Source organism: Perca fluviatilis, chromosome 1 (assembly GCF_010015445.1).
Source record: "Perca fluviatilis chromosome 1, GENO_Pfluv_1.0, whole genome shotgun sequence".
Lineage (NCBI taxonomy): Eukaryota > Metazoa > Chordata > Actinopteri > Perciformes > Percidae > Perca > Perca fluviatilis.
In genome coordinates, this window is record NC_053112.1 from 37,446,422 (window position 1) to 37,470,705 (window position 24,284).

The 24,284-nt window shown below is 40.3% G+C and overlaps 1 protein-coding gene across 4 annotated transcripts in view; it reads right to left on the bottom strand.

The window, feature by feature from the left end:
• rptor (regulatory associated protein of MTOR, complex 1) overlaps positions 1–24,284 on the bottom strand; it is a 239,582-nt gene that overhangs the window by 38,786 nt on the left and 176,512 nt on the right. For all 4 annotated transcript variants that reach the window (XM_039816705.1, XM_039816691.1, XM_039816698.1 and 1 more), the window contains exons 20-25: positions 23,646–23,786; positions 17,919–18,074; positions 11,747–11,865; positions 6,648–6,751; positions 5,107–5,284; positions 4,833–4,943 (exon numbers count right to left, since the gene is read on the bottom strand). In XM_039816705.1, the coding sequence (XP_039672639.1) occupies positions 4,833–4,943; positions 5,107–5,284; positions 6,648–6,751; positions 11,747–11,865; positions 17,919–18,074; positions 23,646–23,786 (809 nt within the window). The remainder of the gene's footprint in view (positions 1–4,832; positions 4,944–5,106; positions 5,285–6,647; positions 6,752–11,746; positions 11,866–17,918; positions 18,075–23,645; positions 23,787–24,284) is intronic.

The following is a 24,284-nucleotide window of genomic DNA, read 5'->3' on the forward strand; positions in this document are numbered from 1 at the left end:
AGACATTATGGATATAGAGTAAAAAATCCCCAGTACACAACATGGCCAAAAGTAGGTGGACACTCAAACATTACGCCCAGATGCGATTGTTGAACATTTTATTTGTAAACCGTGGTTAACTCCCATGGATGCAGCTAGAAAAGACTCCATTCTTTATCTTTGGCTGAATTCTTAATATCGTCGCTGTCGGGTGAAAACCTTGTAAGTCCAAAACCGTTGGTTTCCAGAAAATGAAAAAAAGGCTCTTTTGACCCACTACCAGCATATAAAATAGATCTAGAGCGATTCATTAGCCAGGCCGGCATATCAGTCAATATTAGTTTATCGCACACATATCACTGTTGGTGGATATGAAATTGCAGTAGAGAAATGCTAAACGGTTGATTTTCACACTGTAAATTGTCCCGTTCAGTATCTTGATCATTAATAATTCAAGCAAATGTAGGGGATCTGCTCACGGCGCTTTATTTCTGTGGTTCTGTTGTGTTGAGCACATAGTTTATATACTCTCTGTTTTCCAGAGTTTCACCAAGTTAAATTTAAGACCTTTTAAGACCTTTTTAAGACCTATATCACAACATCAAAAACAAAGTCAGATGTCAGAGTACGGAAACATTGTCTGAAACAATTCCCCGATCTCCTTATTGACATTATAGGACTTGTGTCTGGATTGGCTGCAATATAAGTTGCACATTGGTCTCATTTGTAGTGATAATACAGAAAATTATATTTGGACTAGCGACAGAAAGAACTACACCACCACAGAATAAAAAAAAAAAATACCATTCTGAAGCGCTGCGGGAGCATTTCAATGAGCATTAGAGCGTTACATTAACGTAGAAAAATGAAGACCCGTTTAAAATGATTTAAGACCTAGAACATAATACATAATACTAATAAGTAAGACTTTTTAAGGACTAATATTTTGATTTTGAAATTTTAGACTTTAAGAACCCGTGGAAACCCTGGTTTTCATTCCCCCTCTATATCCCCTTTCATGTCTAGGCTGTCCTGTCACAAATAAAGGCCTAAAATGCCCCCCCAAAAAATTCGTAAAAAAAAATAAAAATCCACCGGAGTTTAGAATGCCAACACAAAGAAAGCCAAAGGTAAAAGAGGGACGTCCAGCAGACTTTCCAGCAGCACTGGAACAATCCCAGAAGTCAAAGCTTGTGGACTGCAGATGTACAGGAACCTGTTGATCTAGGTGGGTGTTTAGTTAGGAGTGGTGGTTTACTCCTGTGTGGTGTTTCCATGGTCTCGCTCTCTCTCTCTCTCTCTCTCTCTCTCTCTGTGTGTGTGATAGTATTGTATTCTGACTGTTAGGTTCCTGGGCTTACTGTATATACTAAGTCTAGTATGGATGTGTTATTATTTGATTTACTATAGGTAGACGGAAACGAAGAAGATAGATGGAAAAGAAAGAAGAAGAAAAAAGTGTAAATGTGTGTTTATGCATGTATGTATGCATCTGTGTCTATGTGTATTCATGGGTATATGTGAGCTGTAGGTAGTTTGGACACACCTTCTCATTCAATGTGTTTCTTTATTTTCATGACTATTTGCATCGTAGATTCTCACTGAAGGCATCAAAACTATGAATGAACACATATGGAATTATGTACTTAACAAAAAAGTGTGAAATAACTGAAAACATGTCTTATATTTTAGATTTTTCTAAGTAGCCACCCTTTGCTTTTTTTTGACAACTCTGCAAATCCTTGGTGTTCTCTCAATGAGCTTCATGAGGCAAGGCAGCTTTATTTGTATAGCACATTTCAGCAACAGGGCAATTCAAAGTGCTTTACATAAAACATTAAAGAGCAGTTAGAAAACAATTTTAAACAATTTTAAAACATTAATAAACAAATTAAAACAAGAATAAAATTGATAGTGCAGTATAAGAATAAAAGTTACAGTGCAGTATAAGAAATTAAAGTTAATAAAATAGATTATTTAAAGAAAAGCAACATCAAAAAGATAGGTCTTTAGCTTAGATTTAAAAGAACTGAGAGTTTCAGCGGACCTGCAGGTTTCTGGGAGTTTGTTCCAGATATGTGGAGCATAAAAACTGAACGCTGCTTCCCCCTGTTTAGTTCTGACTCTGGGGACAACAAGTAGACCTGTCCCAGACGACCTGAGAGGTCTGGGTGGGTCATAGTGTAGTAGCAGATCAGAAATGTATTTTGGCCCTAAACCGTTTAGTGATTTATAAACCAGTAAAAGTATTTTGAAATCAATTCTTTGAGGCACTGGAAGCCAGTGTAAAGACTTCAGTACTGGAGTGATGTGATCCACTTTCCTGGTTTTAGTGAGGACTCGAGCAGCAGCGTTCTGAATCAGCTGCAGCTGTCTGATTGATTTTTTAGGGAGACCTGTAAAGACACCGTTACAGTAGTCAAGTCTACTGAAGATAAAAGCATGGACAAGTTTTTCCAGATCTTGCTGAGACATAAGTCCTCTAACCCTTGATATATTTTTAAGGTGATAATTTGCTGATTTTTTAATTATGTTAATGTGGCTGTTAAAATTTAGGTCTGAGTCCATGACTACACCAAGATTTCTGGCTTTGTCTGTTGTTTTTAACATTGTCGTTTGAAGCTGAGCGCTGACTTTCAATCGTTCCTCTTTTGCTCCAAAAACAACCACCTCCGTTTTTTCTTCATTTAATTTAAGAAAGTTCTGGCACATCCAATCATTAATTTGTTCAATGCTTAATTGTTGTATTGGGCTATAGTTCCCTGGCGATAAGGTTATGTAAATTTGTGTGTCATCTGCATAACTATGGTAAGTTATTTTGTTGTTTTCCATAATCTGAGCCAGTGGAAGCATGTAGATGTTGAACAGAAGAGGCCCCAGAACTGAGCCTTGGGGAACTCCGCACGTCATGTTTGTATGCTCAGATGAGGTAGTCACCTGAAATGGTTTTCACTTCACAGGTGTGCTTTGTCAGGGTTAATTAGTGGAATTTTTTCCCTTATTAATATAAAAGCAAAGGGTGGCTACTTTGAAGAATCTAAAATATAAGACATGTTTTCAGTCATTTCACACTTTTTTGTTAAGTAAATAATTCCATATGTGTTCATTCATAGTTGTGATGCCTTCATTGAGAATCTACAAAGTAAATAGTCATGAAAATAAAAAGGAAACGCATTGAATGAGAAGGTGTGTCCAAACTTTTGGCCTGTACTGTGTGTGTGTGTATATATATATATATATATTTTTTTTTTTTTTTTTACATGTTCAAAATAAACTACTACTACTCTCTCTCACACACAAATATTAACCTATAGCTGTTTTTAAATCACTTTCCCTTGCTCCCATGTGAAGACAGTCTGTCCTTGCTTCTCACACACCCCTAAAGCTCTCGTGCTGCTGACACGGTGATATGATAACCTGTGTGCGGATTTTGAGGCGCACACACACACACACACACACACACACACACACACACACACACCTCTTTGTATTGGCGTGAAGTTTTATGGCAGCACTCAAAATTTTGCCCACGCAGCATTCTGATTCGTGCTACGGTAAAACCCCTCTCCTCCTCTTTGCGCCCGCTCTTTCACTCACTCCTCCAATCCAATCATCTCTCTGCTTTTTATCACCTTTTGTTGACACTTCTGGCTCCATCTTCCTTTCATCCAGCCATGCTCTTTAAAGTTTTACTTCACTTTCCTCTTTCTCCCACCCTCTCCCTCCCTCTCTGTCTGGCCCTGGATGTATTCTCTCCTCTTTCTTAAAAATATTTTATTTTCATCACGTATTAACTTTTCCTTTTTGTGCGCTCTTTTTTGTCTCCTTCAGCCTTCCTTTTGCCCCAAACGTCTTTGTGTTGTAAATATTTTATTTTATTAAAAATCTACTTTTCTCTTCACTCTCTTTCTGTATCATCCACTCTCTCTCATGCACACCTTTCTTATACTTTTTGTACATATTTTTCTTCCTCAACTCCCAAAACTTTCTATTTTCTCCTCTGTTTTGACCCTCACACTTGACTTTTTACTTATTTATTTTATATATATATAATCCCCCTCCTTCTTTGTTCAACTTCGACAAAATGTGCTGACACATTTTTGTCCAGGGAGGATGGCATGTTGAGGTTATTTAAACAGACGGAAGCTTGATTTAATTTCATTACAGAATTCGGCACCAACTACTGTGCACGGTAAAAAGCACTTAATTTAAATCTGAAATTTCACTCGGGAGGATGTTAAGTTATGGTGCTCAGAACACAGAATTATTCAGCAAAGCCATCTTGTGCAAGCAGCAGGTTCTTCCTCACAGTGTGACTGGTCCCAGGCCTGCTGTTTTCCACAGGACTCCACATTACTTTAAAAAAGAATCCGTTCTATAACACAGTCCATGTCCTCAGATGGCTCAGCCACTCCTGAAGCCATTGTAAAATGCATGACAAATGCGCACCTGTGACACCACTTCACATAAATATTGATGTGAAAACCCGAAATTACCTGTCATAGTACTTCTTTGTTGCTTAGCAACCACTCTGAGCTACTATTCAATAACTGCATTGCTTGGCAGAGGAATAGTAAAGGCAATACTGTTTTTAAATTATTGATTAAGAAAAAAAGCATCTGCTCTTTCTTTTTTCATTGAATAATGTGCTAAAGTGTCTGCATTTCGTCAAAGCTATAACTCAGCTTACATGTTGCTTTAGGTCTGTGTGTGAAGCATAACCTTGTGGCTTATTGTTACATAAAAACACATAAAAGGACTATCATCGGACTCACACTGGCAGGGCAGAGTGAGAGAGGAAGATCAAGAAGGTTAAACCAAAGAATGGATGGAAAAGAGAAGAGAGACTCTACCTTCATGACAGGCTGAGCGAAATACTTGGCGCTCCAATCACACAGGCCCGTCTGGAGGGCGGCACTGATGTAGTTCCTGTGACCGCCTGGATCGTCACCATCCTCACCTGCCTGGATACCAAAAAAAAAAAAAAAGAAAAGAGTTAAACTAAACTTACACCACACATACATTTTGGGATAGGAGAAAAAAAAAAAAAAAACGCTCTGGGTTGTTTGATGCCCACACGCTGCCCGAGGTACACACAGAGACCCATCCAGTAGGGTGTTCCTCTACCTGCTCAGGTCCCTTGTCAAACATCTTGCGGGTGCGGGGGAACTGGTGCGAGTGGGGAGCCTGTCCTCCCAATGTGGGGGTGTAGGGAGGTCGGGTGGCTGGCTGCTCTCTGGCCGGGGGTTTGGGCACCTCGTTGGTCAGACTGGAGCTGCTGGCGCTGGGCATGGGAGGAGACCCACTGGAGGGACAGAGTCATTAACGTGAGGACAGGAAACAGTGGCTGAACTCAGACAGGGTCAACTTTGCATTCTATTACAGAAACAATATTTCATATTTCATCAGTGCTAGAAGAAGTATTCAGATCTTTTACTTTAGTAAAAGTACTAAAACCACACTGTCAAAATACTCCTGCATTTTAAATGTTACTGAAGTAAACGTATGTAAGTATATCATCAGCACCATGCACTTAAAGTAATAAAAGTAAAAGTATTCAATGCAGAAAAACCCCTCACATTTTAGAAAACTGGAAACGATCCACACAGTTCTGTCAATCAGCTAAGCGATTAATGGTCTAATCATTTCAGCTGGACGTGTAGGCCGTTATATTGTTGGGTAGGTTCATTTATAATAAAACATCCTATTTTATAAACCACATGTGTGGTGTGTGTACATATCTTAACTTGTAGAGTAACTAAAGCTGGAACAGATGAATGTAGTGGAGTAAAAAGTCCAATATTTCTCTCTGAAATATAGCGGAGTAGAAAAGAAAAGTACCTCAAATTTGTACTTAAGTAAATGTAGTTAGTTACATTCCACCACTGTATTTCTTCATCATCATCATCTTTATTTTGATATCCAGGTTTTAGTCTGATAATTCTTTCATTAATTTTATCCTTTTTTTAGTTGGTCTTTTTTGTCATTATTTTCTCTGGGATTTCACGTATGTTTTTGTTCAGGTATGATCCACATTACAGAATTTTATATGATGTATAATTAGGGCTGGGCGATATGGAGGAAATCAAATATCACAATATTTACAATACAAATACCTCGATATCGATACCGCAGCAATATTGTACTGTTGACTATTGGTGCTTTCATAACAATATTTACACAATGAGATTTTTGATAAATAATCATCAGTAATGTGGATATAATGACTAAGTGGGTAAAGGCAAATAATAGAACAGTTACAACAGTCTGGTAAGTTCAGAAAAGTACATCACTTCACTGTAATGCAGCCTTTAAAACCAGCAAAAGACAACACCTATGCCATATTACGCTATTACGATATCCAAAATCTACGACGATATCTAGTCTCATATAACGATATCGATATAATATCGACATATTGCCCAGCTCTATGTATAATGTATATTAACTGTGTGTGGCCTCTCGCTTTGTTGCCAGCCTTGAGCTACGTAGTAACATTTGTCAGACCCCTCTTTAAAACAAGATGAGGCATTTTAGAATTGTGTCTAAGTCTTGCTAGAAGGAAGGCTGAGAGATCTGTATGCATGCCGCGTATGTTTCGGGGCTTTACTGCAATGACTTTTTCTGTATATCTGGATGTTGACTGTGTGTGAGCCGTCCTCCCTCACCCAGCCTGGTGGATGTGCGTGCCCTTGCTGGTGGGGCTGGCCGGGGCCGACTGGGTGAGAGATCCAGAGTCCAGGATCCTCTGGGGCCGAGCGTTCATCGTTGCCTGTCGACAAAGAAACTGTGGGTTAATTCTCTACGTTGTTACAAGTCGTCCCACTGGAGAGGTTAAGGGCGTTTTCACACCTATAGGTGGTTTGCTCTGGTCCCGAATCGGTTGAGGAGTTTGTAAACTTGGAGCGGTTTCCCCCTTGGTCCGGCTTCGTCTCACACAATCCAAGCACGCCAAAATGTGTCATTAGTGTGTCAATGTGTCATGCAAGAACGTTAACTCCGCTAATTGGTCAGATGTTTCTGGGGGGCGGGAGCAAGAAAGTAAATACAGGAAGAAGGTCCTGTGTTTTGGACTAGTGCGTATTTCATTTCATTTTTCTTCATTTCATGTTGATTTGAATAGGGACAGATGCTACAGCATAGACATTTGTGTAACAAATCTCCAATGTACAGCATCACAGCATTTATAGCTATTGGTCATTTCCAATGCCCCTGTCTAGGACTCTATTTCTTGCATCCTCTATGTTCAAACCAGCTCATTTCATTAAATAATCAGACACTGTCAGTGAGACTTTGCTCTGCTGCCGTTGTCTGTCTCTAGCTTTAGCGACGGCTAGTTTGACCACGGAGATGCGAGTGACTGCAGTCTATTTCTGTGTGAGAAACACTGCAAGCTGCTATAGTTTGCATGATGTTGCAACTTGCGGAGTATTTATATTCGGTGCGGTTCGAGGGGGGATCGCGTTCTCACCACAAACAAAGCGCTCCAGAGTTGGATTGAAAGCGTACCGAGACCGCCTCTTCAAGCAGGTCTCGGCACGCTAATTTAGTCAGGGATTCAGATATTTCAAAGACACACCTGAGAGCAGGATTAGAATCAACGCCTAAAATCCTCGCTGTAACAGTGAGCACTTTACAAAAGTTTGCCTTCCATTTTCAGAACTTTATCTCGTTAGGCAGAGCTGGTAATATAACCTCTTCATTGTGAGTTGTGTAATGGCTGCTCACAAGGGAGGGGTAAACTTAATAAAGACAATAGAGGCAAAGCATCATTGATGAATAGCAGGGTTGTTGTTTACTCAAGCTAGGTGGAGAGTAAAACTGTGTATTGCAGCGTAAATCCAGTTAACGCCGGCAAACACATTTTACTACCTCGGATTTGATTTCTATGCTAATTACAAAAATTGCGGCAAGTGTCTTTCGTTTGTGCGCGCGTGTCTGAAAGGCTGAGAGCGAGGGAGAGAGGAAAGTATGGAATGCAAAGTTTACACACATTCATTAAGAGGCAATTGGAAATGGAAAAAAAAAAAACATCAGTAAAGCCGGCTGTTATATGGAAATAATTCAGTCACTAATCTAAGTACCTTTTCTACTCTAGCACAGGATCGATGTGATGAGAAGGACATAAAAATGTAAACGCAGACTAATAACTTCTATTAAGGATATGCTGATTTTTTGACTAAAAGATGATGGGGAGCAGCTTGTGTGTGTGAAGGCAGCAGTATGCGCAGACCTAATGCAAAGAAACCCAGACATTTAGATGGCCAAACTGAGCTCCACACTGCAGCATTAATTCTCCTGGAGTTCATTTTGAGAGTTTGAAAGAGGTTGCGGCAAAGTGCAGCTGTACACTAGTAAAAGCTCAAACAAAAGGATCTTTAAAAAAAAATAACGAGGAAGCAGGGTGGATGAGTTATCAAGCCTGTCCCGCAACAGTCAGTGTGCGTCCATTAACGATCTTGTCTTTTGTCCAAGTCACCAAATTTCACCACCTATGTATTTCTAGGAAATACAGAACATACTAGATACCGGATGCTGGTACGATTGTGAATTTGCAAGCTCATCGGTTAAAACGACTAAATAATGCAACACGTCCATGGATTATTCATCAACATTTGCAGATCCTCAACATGTGGTAAACAAACATCATGCTTACGCAGGAGGCCACACGTCTTATCTGCTGACAGGCTTTCCAGAAAATATGATATGCAAAACTCCCGCATTAGCAGGAAACGAGGGTAATCAGTTCGAGCAGCTGCTTCTCTCCATGCTGGGAAACAGCTTGCAATGCCTCTCTCCCGTTTTAAACAGCTTCCCCTGCACTCCCTCCCATCATTAATTGGCTGGAAAGTGAGTCAACAGAGCAAAGAAATGAATGCATGTACACAGACCACGCTATTAACAAGGCCTTTGGTATGATACAGGCTCAGAAAAACCTTAAAATGTTCCGGTTTAATTATTGAAAGCAACAACGGCCTTGATGTATGATGATGACATGGAAGTGGGGACGAGAGGGGGATACGGTGGACTGATGGAGGGAAGATGTGGTTGGCGCCATGGGTTAAGTGTGTAAATAGAGATATCTGCTGCGTCAGGCAAAGGGAATTGCACTGAAAACAATTGGATTCAAATTTTAAGCAGTCAAACTTACAGACAAAAGAACACAAGAAAAAACAGGATTAAAAAAAAGAAAAAGAAAAAAAAGACTCAAGGCCTTCCACCCTAGCATCATGCAGCTAGAGGGGCCTATTAAAAACCATTTAATGCCTTCATCATCTGAGAACCAAGTAAATTTTAATTAGCTGCTGACCTTGTTCACTTTGTTACAAATCAATAACATTTGACATTTTAAAAACCTAATTAAAGGAGCTGGATTCCCAGTTAAGCTAATGTTAACACTTGTGAACTTGGGATGGGCGTTCTCTGATTAAGCTGTCTCTGATGAGCTCTCTGCAAGACAAAAATTAATGTAGGCTCCATGTATAATAAATCATTAGCTTCAGAAAGTTAAGGAATTTAGAGTTTAGTTTGTCATTCTTTTCTAAATGTCAAACTGCTCTTCTATTTTTTTTTTTTTTTTTTTAGGTATACAGACAAGACAGGCAGAGCTTCAATCCCCCATCATTGTTTTCATGTCATGACAGTATGTATGACATGAATGACACTAGTCCCACACGGTGTTTCACCTACAACTTTGTTGGACTCGTTGCGAAGACTAGGATTATGGTTTATAAACCAGAGCCAAAGAGGAGTGTGTGATCTCATCCCGGTTCGATTATTTCAGTTAAATCTAAATCAGCACAAGTCAAATCTGAATTTAATTGAAACAAATTCAAGTCTCAAATAAATCAAGACTGAGTCAACTCAATCAAGTCCAAGTCAAATTTCTCAAGACAAGTCCGAGTCAAATCAATCAAGTCAACTGAGAGAAGTCGCATTCGAGCCTCCAGTCAATAGAAAACAAGTCAAGCTTCAAGTCAAAGGAAACAAGTTCATAGAACACGCGTAAGTGGAATGGCTTGGTTAATTGTAAAAAGACGTTTGCATTATTCTCTAGGCTGCTTTATTAAAAATATAACTAAAACCCCCAAAATACTTAATAGTAACCTATCATTTTTTTTAGACAGATGATATTATTCTACTCGGCAGTCATCAGAAGGTTTAAAACAGTTCATTATCAAGCATTTTTTGATTTCAGAAAGGAACACAACATGTTTTAACAAATACATTTGTTGTGTTTGTCTGTTCTTGTGATATTGATAAATCCTATCCATCCCACTTTATTTGTGCTTCATGGATGAGTTGCTAAGTGATTTCTTAATAATGTAACCAATGAAATGATTATATAGAGCTATTGTATGTATTAGACAGGCTTTGAGTTGGTGTTGGTTGTTTTAGTGGCTGTGTAATGTATAAAGTCTTATTGTGACTATGAATGTTATGGATGTGTATTGATGTATTTTCGGGTCTAGCAAGCCTAGCAAGAGTAGTTACTGTTACAATGCAGTTGCTAATGGGGATCTGAATAAACAAAGTCAAAGGAGATAAGTTCAAGTAAAGTCTCAAGTCAGTTCAGTGGAAACAAGTCACATGTCTCCATTGCTTGCCATTTGCAAGTCTTTCAGGTCTATGAATGCTAACCATTAAAATGACACAGCATTCGAATATCTTTCTGCGTTATTTATATAGCTGAGGCCTCCAAATGAAATGCTCAAGCTGTGTGGCAATGGAAGGGTTACCTTTCCCTGTCTTACTCTTTATCATCAGTGGATTTTACCAGGTCAAAACATGAGAATTAAATGTTTTTGCTTTCAGGTTTCAAGTCAAGTCTCGAGGCAGTGAAAGCTTGAGTCAAGTCCTCCTGTTTTATCCATCAGTTGCGTCACGTCTCAAGCCTAAAATCTACAGCTCTTTCAATTAGCAGACTTGTAAAGATGATGCAGAAGGTCTGGGGCAGATGCAGTGCTTGATTGAATTGTGCTTCTGTTTCAGCCGTTTCCATATGTTGGCTGTCAGCGTGGTCATTTTTTAAATAAATATGACACCACAGTTTGCTCATTTGACTTCAGGTCTGCAGGTACAAAGACACTTCTACTACAGAAGTGTGTTGTGGTGCCACACAGACGGCACAGTGCAGTAGCTGTAAGAAGAGAACTCCATTGCGTTATATTGTAAATCAAGTCCTGTTGGTTTTTATTGCAGCCCATCGCAGAGATGCTGCTCTTCTGAAGTTAACAGAGGGGACGATCGGTGTTGGTGGTGGGAAACGCAACACATTCTGCCTGAGGGTTAGGATGGGTGGTGGACTATAGTGGTTATTATGGTTTCTTAAATTACGGCAGCCTCTTTGCTCTGCTCTGCCAAGCCTGGGGGAGTCATTGGCCCTTAATTGCATTTGCACAAAAGTAATGGCCTTCTGAAAGAAGGAAATGCCAGTGGGAGGGTGGGGTCTGTGTGTGCTAGAAACAGAGCTTTTTCACCGCTTAACCATGTGATAAAAAGAACTGACATACGGATACAGAGACAAAAAGTCAATTATTACACCCCCATTATGTTACACTCTAAAACATGTTGATACTCATCTTCAAAATGACTTATGAGTATGGCAGGGAAAAAGCTTCAAATCTTGGCTGCTCAATATTTTAAGCAACCAATCAAAAGGACAACATCCTGACAATGGCTTTAACAATAAGCTTTGAACATTTGTGTATGATGAAAACAGGAAGAACCAAGGTCCAGTAGTTTTAAAGGGTCAAACCCAACATACCTTGTATGCTATGCTGTTGAGGACCTTCATGGCCAGATCTGACACTTCAGGAAAAGGGTCTGCAGCGAGATGTAGCAGCACTCTCCAGATCTGAGTGTAAACACTGTTGAAGGACACACCTAGAAAAAAAACACACAAAGCAAATAAACAAGTTTAACATATTTGAATTTACCTGCATGTAAAATTCTGTTTCCAGTTTCAGACAATACACACAAATCCAGGGTTTACTACACATTTTCCATCTCAAAATTACATGCTGTTCCAGACTCAAATTTCCAGATTCTAGTTCGATTTTTCGGACCATATTTGACATCAGAGTACAAACTGCGTTGGTGGGTTCAATACTTGCTGTGGTCAGTCTTTGGTCTCTTGTTGGCTTGTGCCAAAAACGTTGAGACTCTGGGTGCAGAGGATGCTGTGACAAGACGACAGAGCTTTTGCATATGGCCTACAATTGCCACCTCCCCCATGTTGGAAAGATTTGCATCTAGCTTTCATTTCCCATTTGGAATCCTTAGCCGACCAGGTTATATATTTGGGATTGTCAAGCCAGCCAAGAAAACTTGCATTTATCCAAATTCGGCCGTTAAACCACACACCTACGCAGAAAGTTGGAAGACATTCCTCTTTCAAACATCTCGCACTTGGGGCAGAGCTGTTTTGCAGACTGTGACGTACCGACATAGAGGCAGTTCTGCGTAGGAGTGTGTTCAGTCGCACAACATACTTCTTGCCTTGCTTTCAACGACATCGAGCTCGCTCTGGCCCGCACTCTCTCACACAGTGGTAAACATTTTGGCTGCGCTGGCTGCCTGCTCCAAAACTCTGCAAACAAATATTTTTTCCATACTCCCCCTAATCTGTTTTTCATACTTATCCAGACCTGGAAATGACTAAAATCAAATTCCATACTGCGTAGGAACCTTGCAAATCCTACACACATACAGTAGAGGAAACACTCAATACACCCACCGGCACATATATCTCACTCTGGTGTAACCATCATCACTACTCTCCAAGTTCATTAAGACAGCAGAGCTAACAGCTCATTAGCATCGTGCTAACCGCCCCGGTCATTTTCCTCTTCTGCAGTTGTTGGATGTGTTGAGGTGGCAGAGGGAAAATGACCTCCAGTGTCAGGTAATGTACATCATTAATCAGCGCACACAGCTAAACAGCATGACACACACACACCGACACAGACACACACACACACACACACAGCTGGCTCTCCTCCTCCACTGGAGCTTTATTGTTGTCAGCGGTCACCGTTACCATGAATACAAATGAACAAAGCCTCTCCTTTTGTCAGGTGGTTTTGTTCATCTGTCGCAATTCGAGCCCTGGAGCTGCAAACTCCTCAGGGTGCTGTGGAGAAGTGGGAATGATTGAAGCCTGGGCCCTCTTAGAGCTCAGACTCCTCTCCAGAGAGTTCCAAGAGGGTTCAATGGTCCCAAGTTTCAAAGATGGGAGAGAAAAGGAAGGGAAGGAGGCTGGAGAGCTACAGCTGGGGGGGATACAGGCAGATACAATAAGCACAAGGAGGAATCTGAAAAGAAGGTGAGGAGCAGAGAGAATGAAGGAAGAGGAAAGAGATGAAAAGATAGAGGGCCAGAGGAAGAAAAAGCGAGTGACGGAGTTAAAGAGGTGATTAGGCTGTAGCCTGAGGGGAAGGATATGATTAGCGATGGCTAGCCAGCGCGCTACCTTCCGCAGTAAACAGCCAGTTGATAAATGTGAAATATGGTTCCTTTCCCATTTAACCGCCACGCTACATTACGGGTGCACACAAATTACCACTGCACCGCCTCTACATCGTCCACATGAGGGAAACACATGACGGCTGACATTACTCATTGGCTCAACGCAGCACCAGTGACTTGTCCTGACTTGACACGAGACCTGCACAGTGGAATGGATGTACAGTAGTAAAGATGTTAATTATCGTCTAAATGAACCACTGCATCAGGGTTTTATGGCCTCCTCAATTCTGGCAGATGACATAAAATACTTTTAACATTGCATAGCCATTTTTTTGGAGCTGTAAATGTTTGAGGCATACACAAATGCATCAGAACATCTGAAAGCAGAGAAGAAACTCCTCTGTGAGGCATATTTGAGATATATTTCAAGGGGAGATGTGAGCAGTGCACGCAGCATCCAATCTGTGATGCTCTTTAAATGGGAGAGTGCCTCAAATACACTGACACATGTAGAAGTGAATCAAAGCCCATGATGTGACAAAATATAAATTGCCAATGCAGATACAGAAAATGTTAAGCAAAGTGTTACTTTAGATGCCTTTATCAGGCATTGAATGGCGCTGTATAGCTCTTTTATCCAAAGCGCTTTCCCTCTCATTCACCTATTCGTAAAGTCACACACCGATGGCAGCCAGATAGCATGCAAGGAGCTGGCCTGGCCATCAGGAGCAATTTGGGGTTGAGTGTCATGCTCAGGGACACAGGAGCTGAGGAGCAAACTGCCAACCCTGTGGTTAGTGGACGACCAGCTCTACCTCCCAAAACATAGCTGGCATTATACCAGAATTAAAAGTTTCGATAACTATTGGGGGGACTGCCACGACATTCATGTTCTCCAGAGAATAAATCCTACTGACTTTGGTCTAACTTGACATTTTTGGCTTTAAGTTGAATATCTTTGGATACATTGCCGTGGAATTTGGTACAGTTGTTTAAGGCTCCAAAAAGGCGAATGCCAGTGATGGCTGGGCCATGTGCTTGGGGCTATGGAGGAGGATCACATAATAAATATTGCACTGAACTGGACTCCTCCAGGCAAAAGAAAACTTGGAAGACCATAAATCACCTGGTGCAGGACTATGATGAAAAAGCTCACTAAGTTGGACTCAACATGGGGCGAGGTAAACATGCTGCAGAGAACAGGGGACAATAGACCCAATCACAATGTTGCTTTACAATAACTTCTTGGTAGAAACCTCCTGCTCCTGGAAACTGGGGCGAGGAACAACTGGATATACTCTCATCTCATTCATCTAAAATGCATGTTTGATGCTTTCATATGTCAACACATTCACTAACATTAGGTTAGAGAGCTCATTTACCTGTTGGGCCACATACTAAAGAAACTGACACCACCCAGACTAGCAGTCGGTCAGACCGGCAGGTGACATGTTGCTGTTTGTAACGCTAGATTCGGTTTATCAAAGCGCTAGCAAAGCAACACAGTACAAAAAAATAAGCAAAGCAGAGATGTCAGATAGTTCAGACCACCGTGTTTAACTATATATCTTTAAAGGTTACGGTTACATTAAACAAATTTGCTGATTTTACATATCTCCACAATACAAATCCCAGCCATCGGTCTACCCGGAAGGGGTGATTTTAATTTGGCTGACCAACACAGGGGCTCATCATGTTACCAGTGCTGTGACCAAGTCATCTTTCCTCAAGTAAGTCTCAAGTCATTTGGTCCAAGTCTTTGACTGACAGCCAGTCATCCAATCATGACAATCCCATACCGGGGAGCTTTTTGAGTCGTCCAATCATGATTCCGCTGCCGCTGCATAGCATACTTGATAGTTAGACAGAAACGTGACAATATTACATTAAATTATTTTATATTTAACAGATAACATTCAAACTTATGAATAAACACAAGTCATCCGAGTCATCATGCCCCAAGTCAAGTCTCGAGTCATCAAGTAATTCATTTCTTTGTCATCAAAAAGTTGACTCAAATCGACTCAAGTCCAAGTCACCGAGTCCCAAGTCCACATCTCTGCATGTTACCATCGTCACTGGGAGCACGTTAGCATACCAATCGCTACAATATACAGCTTTACATTTACTTCATCACAACTGCTTAAGCTCAAAAACAAACTTGGAACCTCAACTTGTATTCATCTTACAATTTGGTTGTCCTTTCCATTACAGCCTCACAGAGAACATTGTGTTACAGTGTTGTAGGATTTGTACAGTTAAATAAACACAGCTTAGTGGGCGAGGGGCCAATATGTCTGAACCTGTTTTACACAGGGACCTCGCGCCTGCACTGCTTGTGGGCCACAAGCAGTACAAGGGTCATGAGAGCAAGCGCTAAACCACAGTTTTTTTAAATCATCAAACATTAACTCCCAAGCTTTGGTGTCCCATGGTACCTGTAGCTTAAAAAGAAATCCTACTAGAACATCTGGCTGACAAGGCAGAATTGTAGTTTGGGTTTGATTAAATGTGAATTAGTTGATAAATCCCAGATTAGAAGATTACCTGATATATCTTCCCATAGAGGAAAAAGGGCACACAAAATAGGTCATCTCCTTTGCCTTTACTTTGTCTTTGTGTGAGAGAGAATAATGGACATGAAACTTCAAAACAAAATATGCACATGCATTGGAGTGAAACTCCATCCAGGTTTGCACAGCAGATTGTGTTAAAGTTAATTTAAAGATCAGAGGAAATTGGGCTGCTTCCTCACAGGACCGATATGAAGTCAGGTACACTTAAAATGAGGTGGCATTCATTTAAGGAATAAATCGAAGAAAACACGCTGAAAAAGAAATTTCATTATAGTACCTGAACCTACCTTCGTGCCAAGTCAAATTCACTGTTCTCCAGAGCTCAATTTACTTTTCCATTTCGACTCATTTTCCATTGTGCCTTACAAAAATCACATACTGGGACGTGACAGGGCAGCTGGGAAATTACAAGTGGTTTGTAACTTGAAATGCAACAATGAGTAAGAGAGAGGGAAAAAAGGGAAACCCCAGTTTTACATTCTCCTTTTCCTGGGGGGGGGGGGGGGGGGGGGGGGGAGTTAATGGGTTTCTTGCTCGCACACAAACTGGCTGTCAGGACGCATGGTGGAGCCCGCCAATTAGCCGAGAGCAGAGGCAAAGTGAGCCGGGTTGGAGTTCAGTGTACGAGGAAAAGCACTTTAATAGCCCCTGGTGGCTCACAGAGTTTACACCCTCCTCCTCTCTGTCCTTTACACATCTGCAAACCGTTTTTACACTTGTTCTATTCTTGGACTGGGAGCGTTCCTCTCTGTCACCTCCCTCATTTGAGGGCTTTCACCCTCACCCATGTGAGGTCTTCCCCTCTGATGCCATCACATTCGGCTGGCCATTTACTTTTCCTCCCTGTTTTTCTCTCATGCTAAGTCCATATGGGAGTGTCCACTCATTGGATGGCAGTTTCTGTGTGTCAAACCATGCAACACTGTCCCAGCTGCTGTCTGCAGCCTGCTGTGATGATCCAACAGGATACATTACTGATGCTGCCAACAGCTTCTAGATGCACAACTGGCATACTGTTAACAGAGGAAATACAGTATGGAAAATAGATATCATGATGACAACAGTCTCGCGCATTGCCAGGTCTCCACAGCGCTGTGGAGTAAGGTCTGGCTACACCACACATACATTCCAGGATAGGAGAAAACAACGCTCTGGGTCGTTTGCATTTCTTTAAACCAACCCCAATTGTCGCTAAACTCCAGACGCAGCGATGGTGGCTCTGCAAAATGGTCTCAGGAAGGAACTTGTTTTAATGGAACATTTGCACCCCGCAAGAGAAAACGCCATATACAATGTTAAATGAAGTTAAATGTTCACACAATACAGTAACGTATTAAAAGTAAGTAATAAAATAGTTTTTTGGATTAGAACACATAGCCAGGCATATACCTCACCCTGCCTGAAGTCTACAGTAGTAACAGTGATAATGCTACCACCACCGGTAGTAGGGGTGTAGCACTACTGACTAGAGATGTTCCAATACCAGTATCAGAAAAGCCTGCGATACTGCATAAAATGCTGGTATTAGTACTGGAGTACTGGAGTATATGCACTGATTGGATACCACGTAATTTAGCCCGAAAAAAAAATCTACGTGAAAAGTAGTTCATGTTCTTTTTCCGTTGTGACTGACCGTCAAACTGGATAATAGAAACAAGTTATATGGCATTCATTGTTTATGTTTGTTCATGTTTCACAAGAAAGTTTAACCTGAGCCAGGCCGTACAACAAAGATAGAAATCATATCACATCCATACGCTAATAGTAGTATACAGCTGTGAAAACATAATCAAATATTGACACACTGGTATCGGATCGGCCGATACGCAAGTTCAGGTATCGGAGTTGGTATCAGGAAGTAAAAAATGGTATCAGACCATCTCTAGTTGTTACCTATGAGGGAGTTGAGCGAAGAATATGAGGACACCCGTCTCATTTTGTCGATGGTCTCAAAGGAGAGGATGTACTCGTCATTGTCGGGGCTCCCCAGGGTGCTGCTGGTGCTGCTGCTGGTGCTCAGGTTACCAGGAGAGAAGGCTGCTGGTCCACCTGAATGAAGGAGAACACACACACACACACACACACACACACACACACACACACACACACACACACACACACACACACACACACACACACACACACACACACACACACACACACACACATTAACCCTCAGATCAAATCAGCAAAACAAAATCATGATCATCATAAATGTCATACGAGGTTGAAGAGAAAGAAGAGGCGACTCTTATTTTGTTTAGAAAGCACTTTAGCGGCTGTAAAAGTGCTGTATATATAAAGTTTATTATCGCTATTATTGTCATAAAAAGCCAATAGCCAAAGCATCATCCAATAAGGCGTGAGGTGTGTAAGCAGTCCTGGACAACAACTTAGCTCATAGCTTCATTTCAGCGGTCAGGCTCAGTCATCTCCCGCTATAACTCTCTTTATCACCAAACATTACTCTGACTCACACAAACCCAAACGCCATGCATTCTCCAAACTGACTGCAAGCTGAAAATGTGGAAATGGAGATTGGTAGAGGGTGGAAATTCGCTCTGCTCGGTGCTTATTGATGATAAACACAGCTGCATATTGGAATAAGCACTGAGAATGTGAATTAGGAATGGTGTCAGCAGTAGGTTACACGCTTCACCAAGTGCCAGTGATTTAACATCACTGAGGGCATAGGCATTACTCAGTCTGGCATTGGTAGACAGAGGGCGGGCAGTTAGCTTTAGCTGTCTGAATCACAAGGCGGTGACACAAACAGGAGGTTAAGAGCTCAGAAGTGACAGCAGGACGTGCTCACAGAGCTGTGGACATAGGTGACACCACTAAAGCTTGATCATTACATGATTGGTTTCCTTGCCATTAGGGTTATCGATCATTATTATGCATCTAGTTTGAGTATCAAAATAGTTATACTGCTATAAATTGTAGGGTTCGACCAATAGTTGTTTTTTTTAAGGCCAATACAGATACCGATTATTAGTGGTCAATGGAACCGATATTTGGAACCGATATGCATTTATTGTACAGTAAAAATGGAAATCTTTTAGTCAAAATTAACAATTTTGAATGTTACAAACTCCAACACAAAAGTATGTTTATATGCTTTACGCAATTATTTTATAAAACAGAAACATTAAAGTGCTCATATTATGCTCATTTTCAGGTTCATAATTGTATTTAGAGGTTGTACCAGAATAGGTTTTACATGGTTTAATTTTCAAAAAACACCATATTTTGGTTTTACTGCACATTGCTGCAGCTCCTCTTTTCACCCTGTGTGTTGAGCTCTGTTTTAGCTACAGAGTGAGACATCACACTTCTGTTCCATCTTTGTTGGGAGTCGCACATGCTGAGTACCTAGGTAAGGACTACTAGCCAGTCAGAAGCAGAGTATGAGGGCGTGCCCTGACAGTACCTAGGTAAGGACTACTAGCCAGTCAGAAGCAGAGTATGAGGGCATGCCCTGACAGTACCTAGGTAAGGACTACTAGCCAGTCAGAAGCAGAGTATGAGGGCATGCCATGCTAGCAGCTAGGCGAACATTATAATGTGCTTTTTCACTTTGTAAACCTGTAACGTGCACAAAACATGTACCGGTATATAACACAATAAAGGAAAGGGAAAAAGCCAAAAAGCATAATATGAGCACTTTAAATTTAATACACAGTCCAAAAAACTAACAAACAAAAACAAAAATAGCTTCCTGAAGTTTTAATGTGCTAACAGTCTGTTTGCAGGTGTTGCAGACTGCTCACAGAGCTGTAGCGGAGCCAAAGTAGCGCATTTTTTTAATTATTTAACTTTATTGGTTATCCATCAAATAAAACACCGATACAGATAATCTGCAAATTGTCAAATATCGGCCAAGATAATTGGCCAGGACGATAATTGGCCAGGCCGATAATTGGTCAATTCCTAATAATGCCTGTGATTGGTCAGAGAGGATCAATCCCATTCTGGTCCCTACACACCCTCTCTATATTCTCCGTCTATGTGTGTGTATGTGTGTGTGTGTGTTTGCCATGTTGAGGACCATACCGTACTAATCCAACCAGAAGGATTGGAAGTGCGAGTCAACACTGGATGCAATTTACCAAACTGCACGACCCCTGGACACAAAACCTGTCGCTTTCCCAGATTATTTTCTCCGTGGATTTAATTAAAATCACAGATAAGCAGTGTTGGGGAGGACCTAGTTACATGTAACAGCATAACGTAATTTAATTACAAAATGAAGGTAACTGCAATCGGTTACAGTTCCTAGAAAAAAAAAAGGGTAATTAAATTAGTTACTTATAAAAATGTTCATGATTACATTGGGGTTTACATCTGAAAATTGTCTGTAAAAAGCCAGGCTATATGTCGAATAATATTAATTTAGTTGCTTTGTAATTTTTCCTGTGCACGTCTTCCATTTCCGTTCCCAGCCACAGCCATTAAGTAAAGTACAATGCTGTTCTGATGCTTTTGATTGGTTCTTGTGTTTGAATTTGCAGTGCCATAGCTTTTCATAAGAAAATTTGAGAAGTAGTCAAAAAGGAATTAAATGTAATTAGTTACATTACTTTAATGAAGTAATTGAAATAGTTACACTAGTGTTACATTTTAAATAGGGTAACTTGTAATCGGTAACCTATTACATTTCCAAAGTAACCTTCTCAACACTGCAGATAAGTGAAGTAAAAATAGGAAAGTTAAAACATTTCTTAAATAAATTATTTTCTGTATTCCAATTATCTTACAGTATTTGCACGCACTAATTAAAAATAAGAACATTTGTAGCAAGCGATCATTGTTTTGGAGGTGTAATGCATCTACAGGTAAAGCACATAATACTGTACAATACAACAGCTCAGTGAGCTAACCGTCTATCAGTATTCATGGTGACGGATGTTTCCTGCTCAGGGTTGAGAGTGTGGAGTGCATGCCACAGTGTAATCCCTGCTCCTGTTACAACTGTTGGAGCTGGTCTTAACAGGCCTACAGTTCAGCACCATGGACAGTTCACAGTCCCCACTGGTGGTCAGGCAGGCTTATGTCTGCACATTTGCTGGACTGAACCAAGACCGAGAAGCACAGCAGCACAGCAGTTTGTTGTCCTTGTTTGCTCTCTCTCCTTTTTTTGTGGTAAATATGTGAATATTCTATTTAAAATTGTAAATTGTTTTGTTTTAAATTTGTCATACCTGCCCAGGGACTACAGGTGGAAATTAGCAATTGTTGCTATAACCTGGCCCAAGACATATTCTTTTGTTTAACAAGTTTAATGTTTATTTGTGCACTGTCCCTGTTTCAAATAAATCAATTTCCAATTTCCAATAAATATAAACTGCAAGAATATCAGCTTCCTGAATCTACATTATTTTGGTGCCAAAAGCTGGGATGGAAATTATGAAATTATCTCCCAAAGCGCCCCTGAGTTTGTCACTGAGGCATATATCAACGGGACCATGGTGAAGCAGAACACAACATTGAGTTACTGGAGGAATATTTGGAAATGTTGCTTCATAAACAATGTACTGATTGAAGAGAAGAGATTCACCCATGCAAATCCAAATGAGAGCCGAGGCAATTTTAACCAGACCATGAAACTGCTGAAAATTTGTAATTGAAAATGACATAACCCATTTAAAACTTTTTTTTTTGTAGTCTGAGGCAGTAATTGAAAAAAAAAAAAAAAATTTAATTTACGTAAAGCTGTTTTTTTTACAATTTAAAAACCCTTTTGCTGGGTACTGCTGCTTGATCCCTGAATGTGCCCTCCACAATGGCTGTGTTATTTTATGTGGAGTGATACTTCACTACTGAAGTAATAGTGGATAGGGATGCTTTGGGAAAGGGCCAAAGTTCACCACTGAAAAGGGAGGATAGTTTTGGAAGACAGAGATGATGAGCATTTTCCAGTTTCTTGTGCATGTGAGAGCTAGACTGAAATAAATATCAACACACCACAAACTGAACTGTTCTCTCTGCAGCTGGTCACAACCTCTCTGATGGTTTTGAAACCTCTTATTAAAGGGCAATTTCGTTTTTTTTCAACCTGGAAAACCCTATTTTCCCATGTATTTGTGTGTAAGTGACTGATAGAAACAACCAATGATGAAACTGGTCCAGCATTAAGCATGAACGCTGTAACCGACAGCGGCAGACCGGGCTGCAATGTAACCATATGGGGCAAATGTTCAGCGTCAATTTGGTCCACTAAAAGGGCTTTATTTTGCCACTGACAGGCTCAGATTATTATTGTAAGTGTCTGACAACATTAGGGAAAGGATCTCTATAGATAGACCTTTTTAAAACCTCTTTAAGACCTTTCACAAATCGCTCTAAGGTTGCTAGCGCTAAACCCACACATACTAGAGCCCGACCGATAAAGGATTTTTAAGGCTGATAGATACAAATATTTGGTGATTTAAAAATCCAATATTTCGATATATCGGCCGATATATATTTAAAAAAAATCCAGAAATGCGTAACAAAACATAAACAGATGTATAAAAATACAAACTTAAGATAAGAAACTTAAAGTCCTTTGAAAAAAAACAAAATAACAAAAAAATACAATCAAAGAGTGTTGCCAACAGGGAGGTTGTAGAGCTCCCTCTGGTGGACAAACTATACAACGCCAACACTCAGAACATGGTTGAAAGGGGTTTCGTCCGTTTTTATTTTTTAAACATTCATTTATCGGCCATTATAAATGCCGATACAGATAGTTTGGAAAATGGCTAATATCGGCCCACTAATATATCGGTCAGGCTCTAACACATACTGTATATAAAAACAATACTTTTAGCGTGTATAGAGCCAACATATTTCCACATGTAAATCGGTAAACTATGTGTTTATTTCATCCAAAACTAGAGTTGTGATGGTTGGAAAAGTGGAAAGACGACCCAAAACAGCTTTCATAGTTTTATTTTGTTTCTGTCGACTTTGAATGAAGTGTATTTTACGATGCTACAATTACTGTTTATTTACACGGAGTCTGGTGGGTTTAGAGAACGCAATTTTGCAGATGTTTTTATGTTTAAAAAAAGGATCTTACTCTTAACAGAAAGGTCGGCCTCTTTAGAAATTCTTTCCATAATGTTGTCAGACACTTACTCTGAGTCTGTCAGTGGCAAAACGAGCGAAAGGAAGGTAAATACAAGCTGGACAGTTGCCCTGTTAACTTACATTGTAGCTAGTTTCGCTGACTGCCGACTGCAGCGATCCCGCTTAATACTGGACCAATGTCAAAGATTGTTGTTCCCATCAGTCACTTAGACACAGGAACATAGGAACATAAGGTCCAGGTTGAAAAAAAAATTAAGTTAACCTTTAATGCTTACTGAGTCTGTCTCAGGAATGGCAATGATAGAATGAAAAAGTAAGCCCAAGGACGGTTACATCCACGGTCCAAAGTTAATCAAATGTGCTAATGGTCTCTCCTCGGATAAATTTCTGTCATTCAGCTGATTAAATTCTTCATTCTTCTTTTTCTTCAATCGGTCCTCCTACGATTTTATCTATATTTCTGCTTCATCTTATTCATCTCTCTCTCATCTGCCTTTTTTTCTCACTCGCTCTATTTCCCAGCACTCTCTCCCTCCCTCCTACCCTCTTCATTGAGGTTGAGGTTCTGCAGGCTCTTGTTCAGATTGCGGGCAGTGGTAGCAGCTCGGATGTTGGTGTAGGAGTTGACCGATCGCAGGCGTGGGATGGCCGGGCTGTCCCTCACCGGAGTCAGGCTACCAGGCTCTGGACGCAAACACAGCAGGACGTAAAGGTCAGAGCAAGGATCATTCCAAACAAGTGAAAACAAATGTTCTAATGAGTTATATAATATAGAATATAATTAACACCCCATTATCAGACTGGATTCGTTCAAAGTAGGGTTGCACGATATGAGGAAAGTATACAATATGCAATAACGTTGTTGAATATTATTACTAATATTACTTGCGATAAATAAACAGATAAAGTGTACTCAGTTCTGCTGCTTTCAGTATTCTGATAAAATACAGTAAATTGCTTGTTGAATTTAAAACAAATGAAAGGAAATTATTTCCAACATTCTTTTATTAAACAATTTGAACATTAAATTGCACACAAAACGCAGCACTAAAGAAGAATGACCGTTACATTTTTCTACTGATACGGTCTTTCAATTAACAATAAAAAAATCTGTCTTTTATGGTATTTCGCAGTTTTTTGCGATGTGATCATTGTGCCAGTTAAGTATAAGTTAATATATAT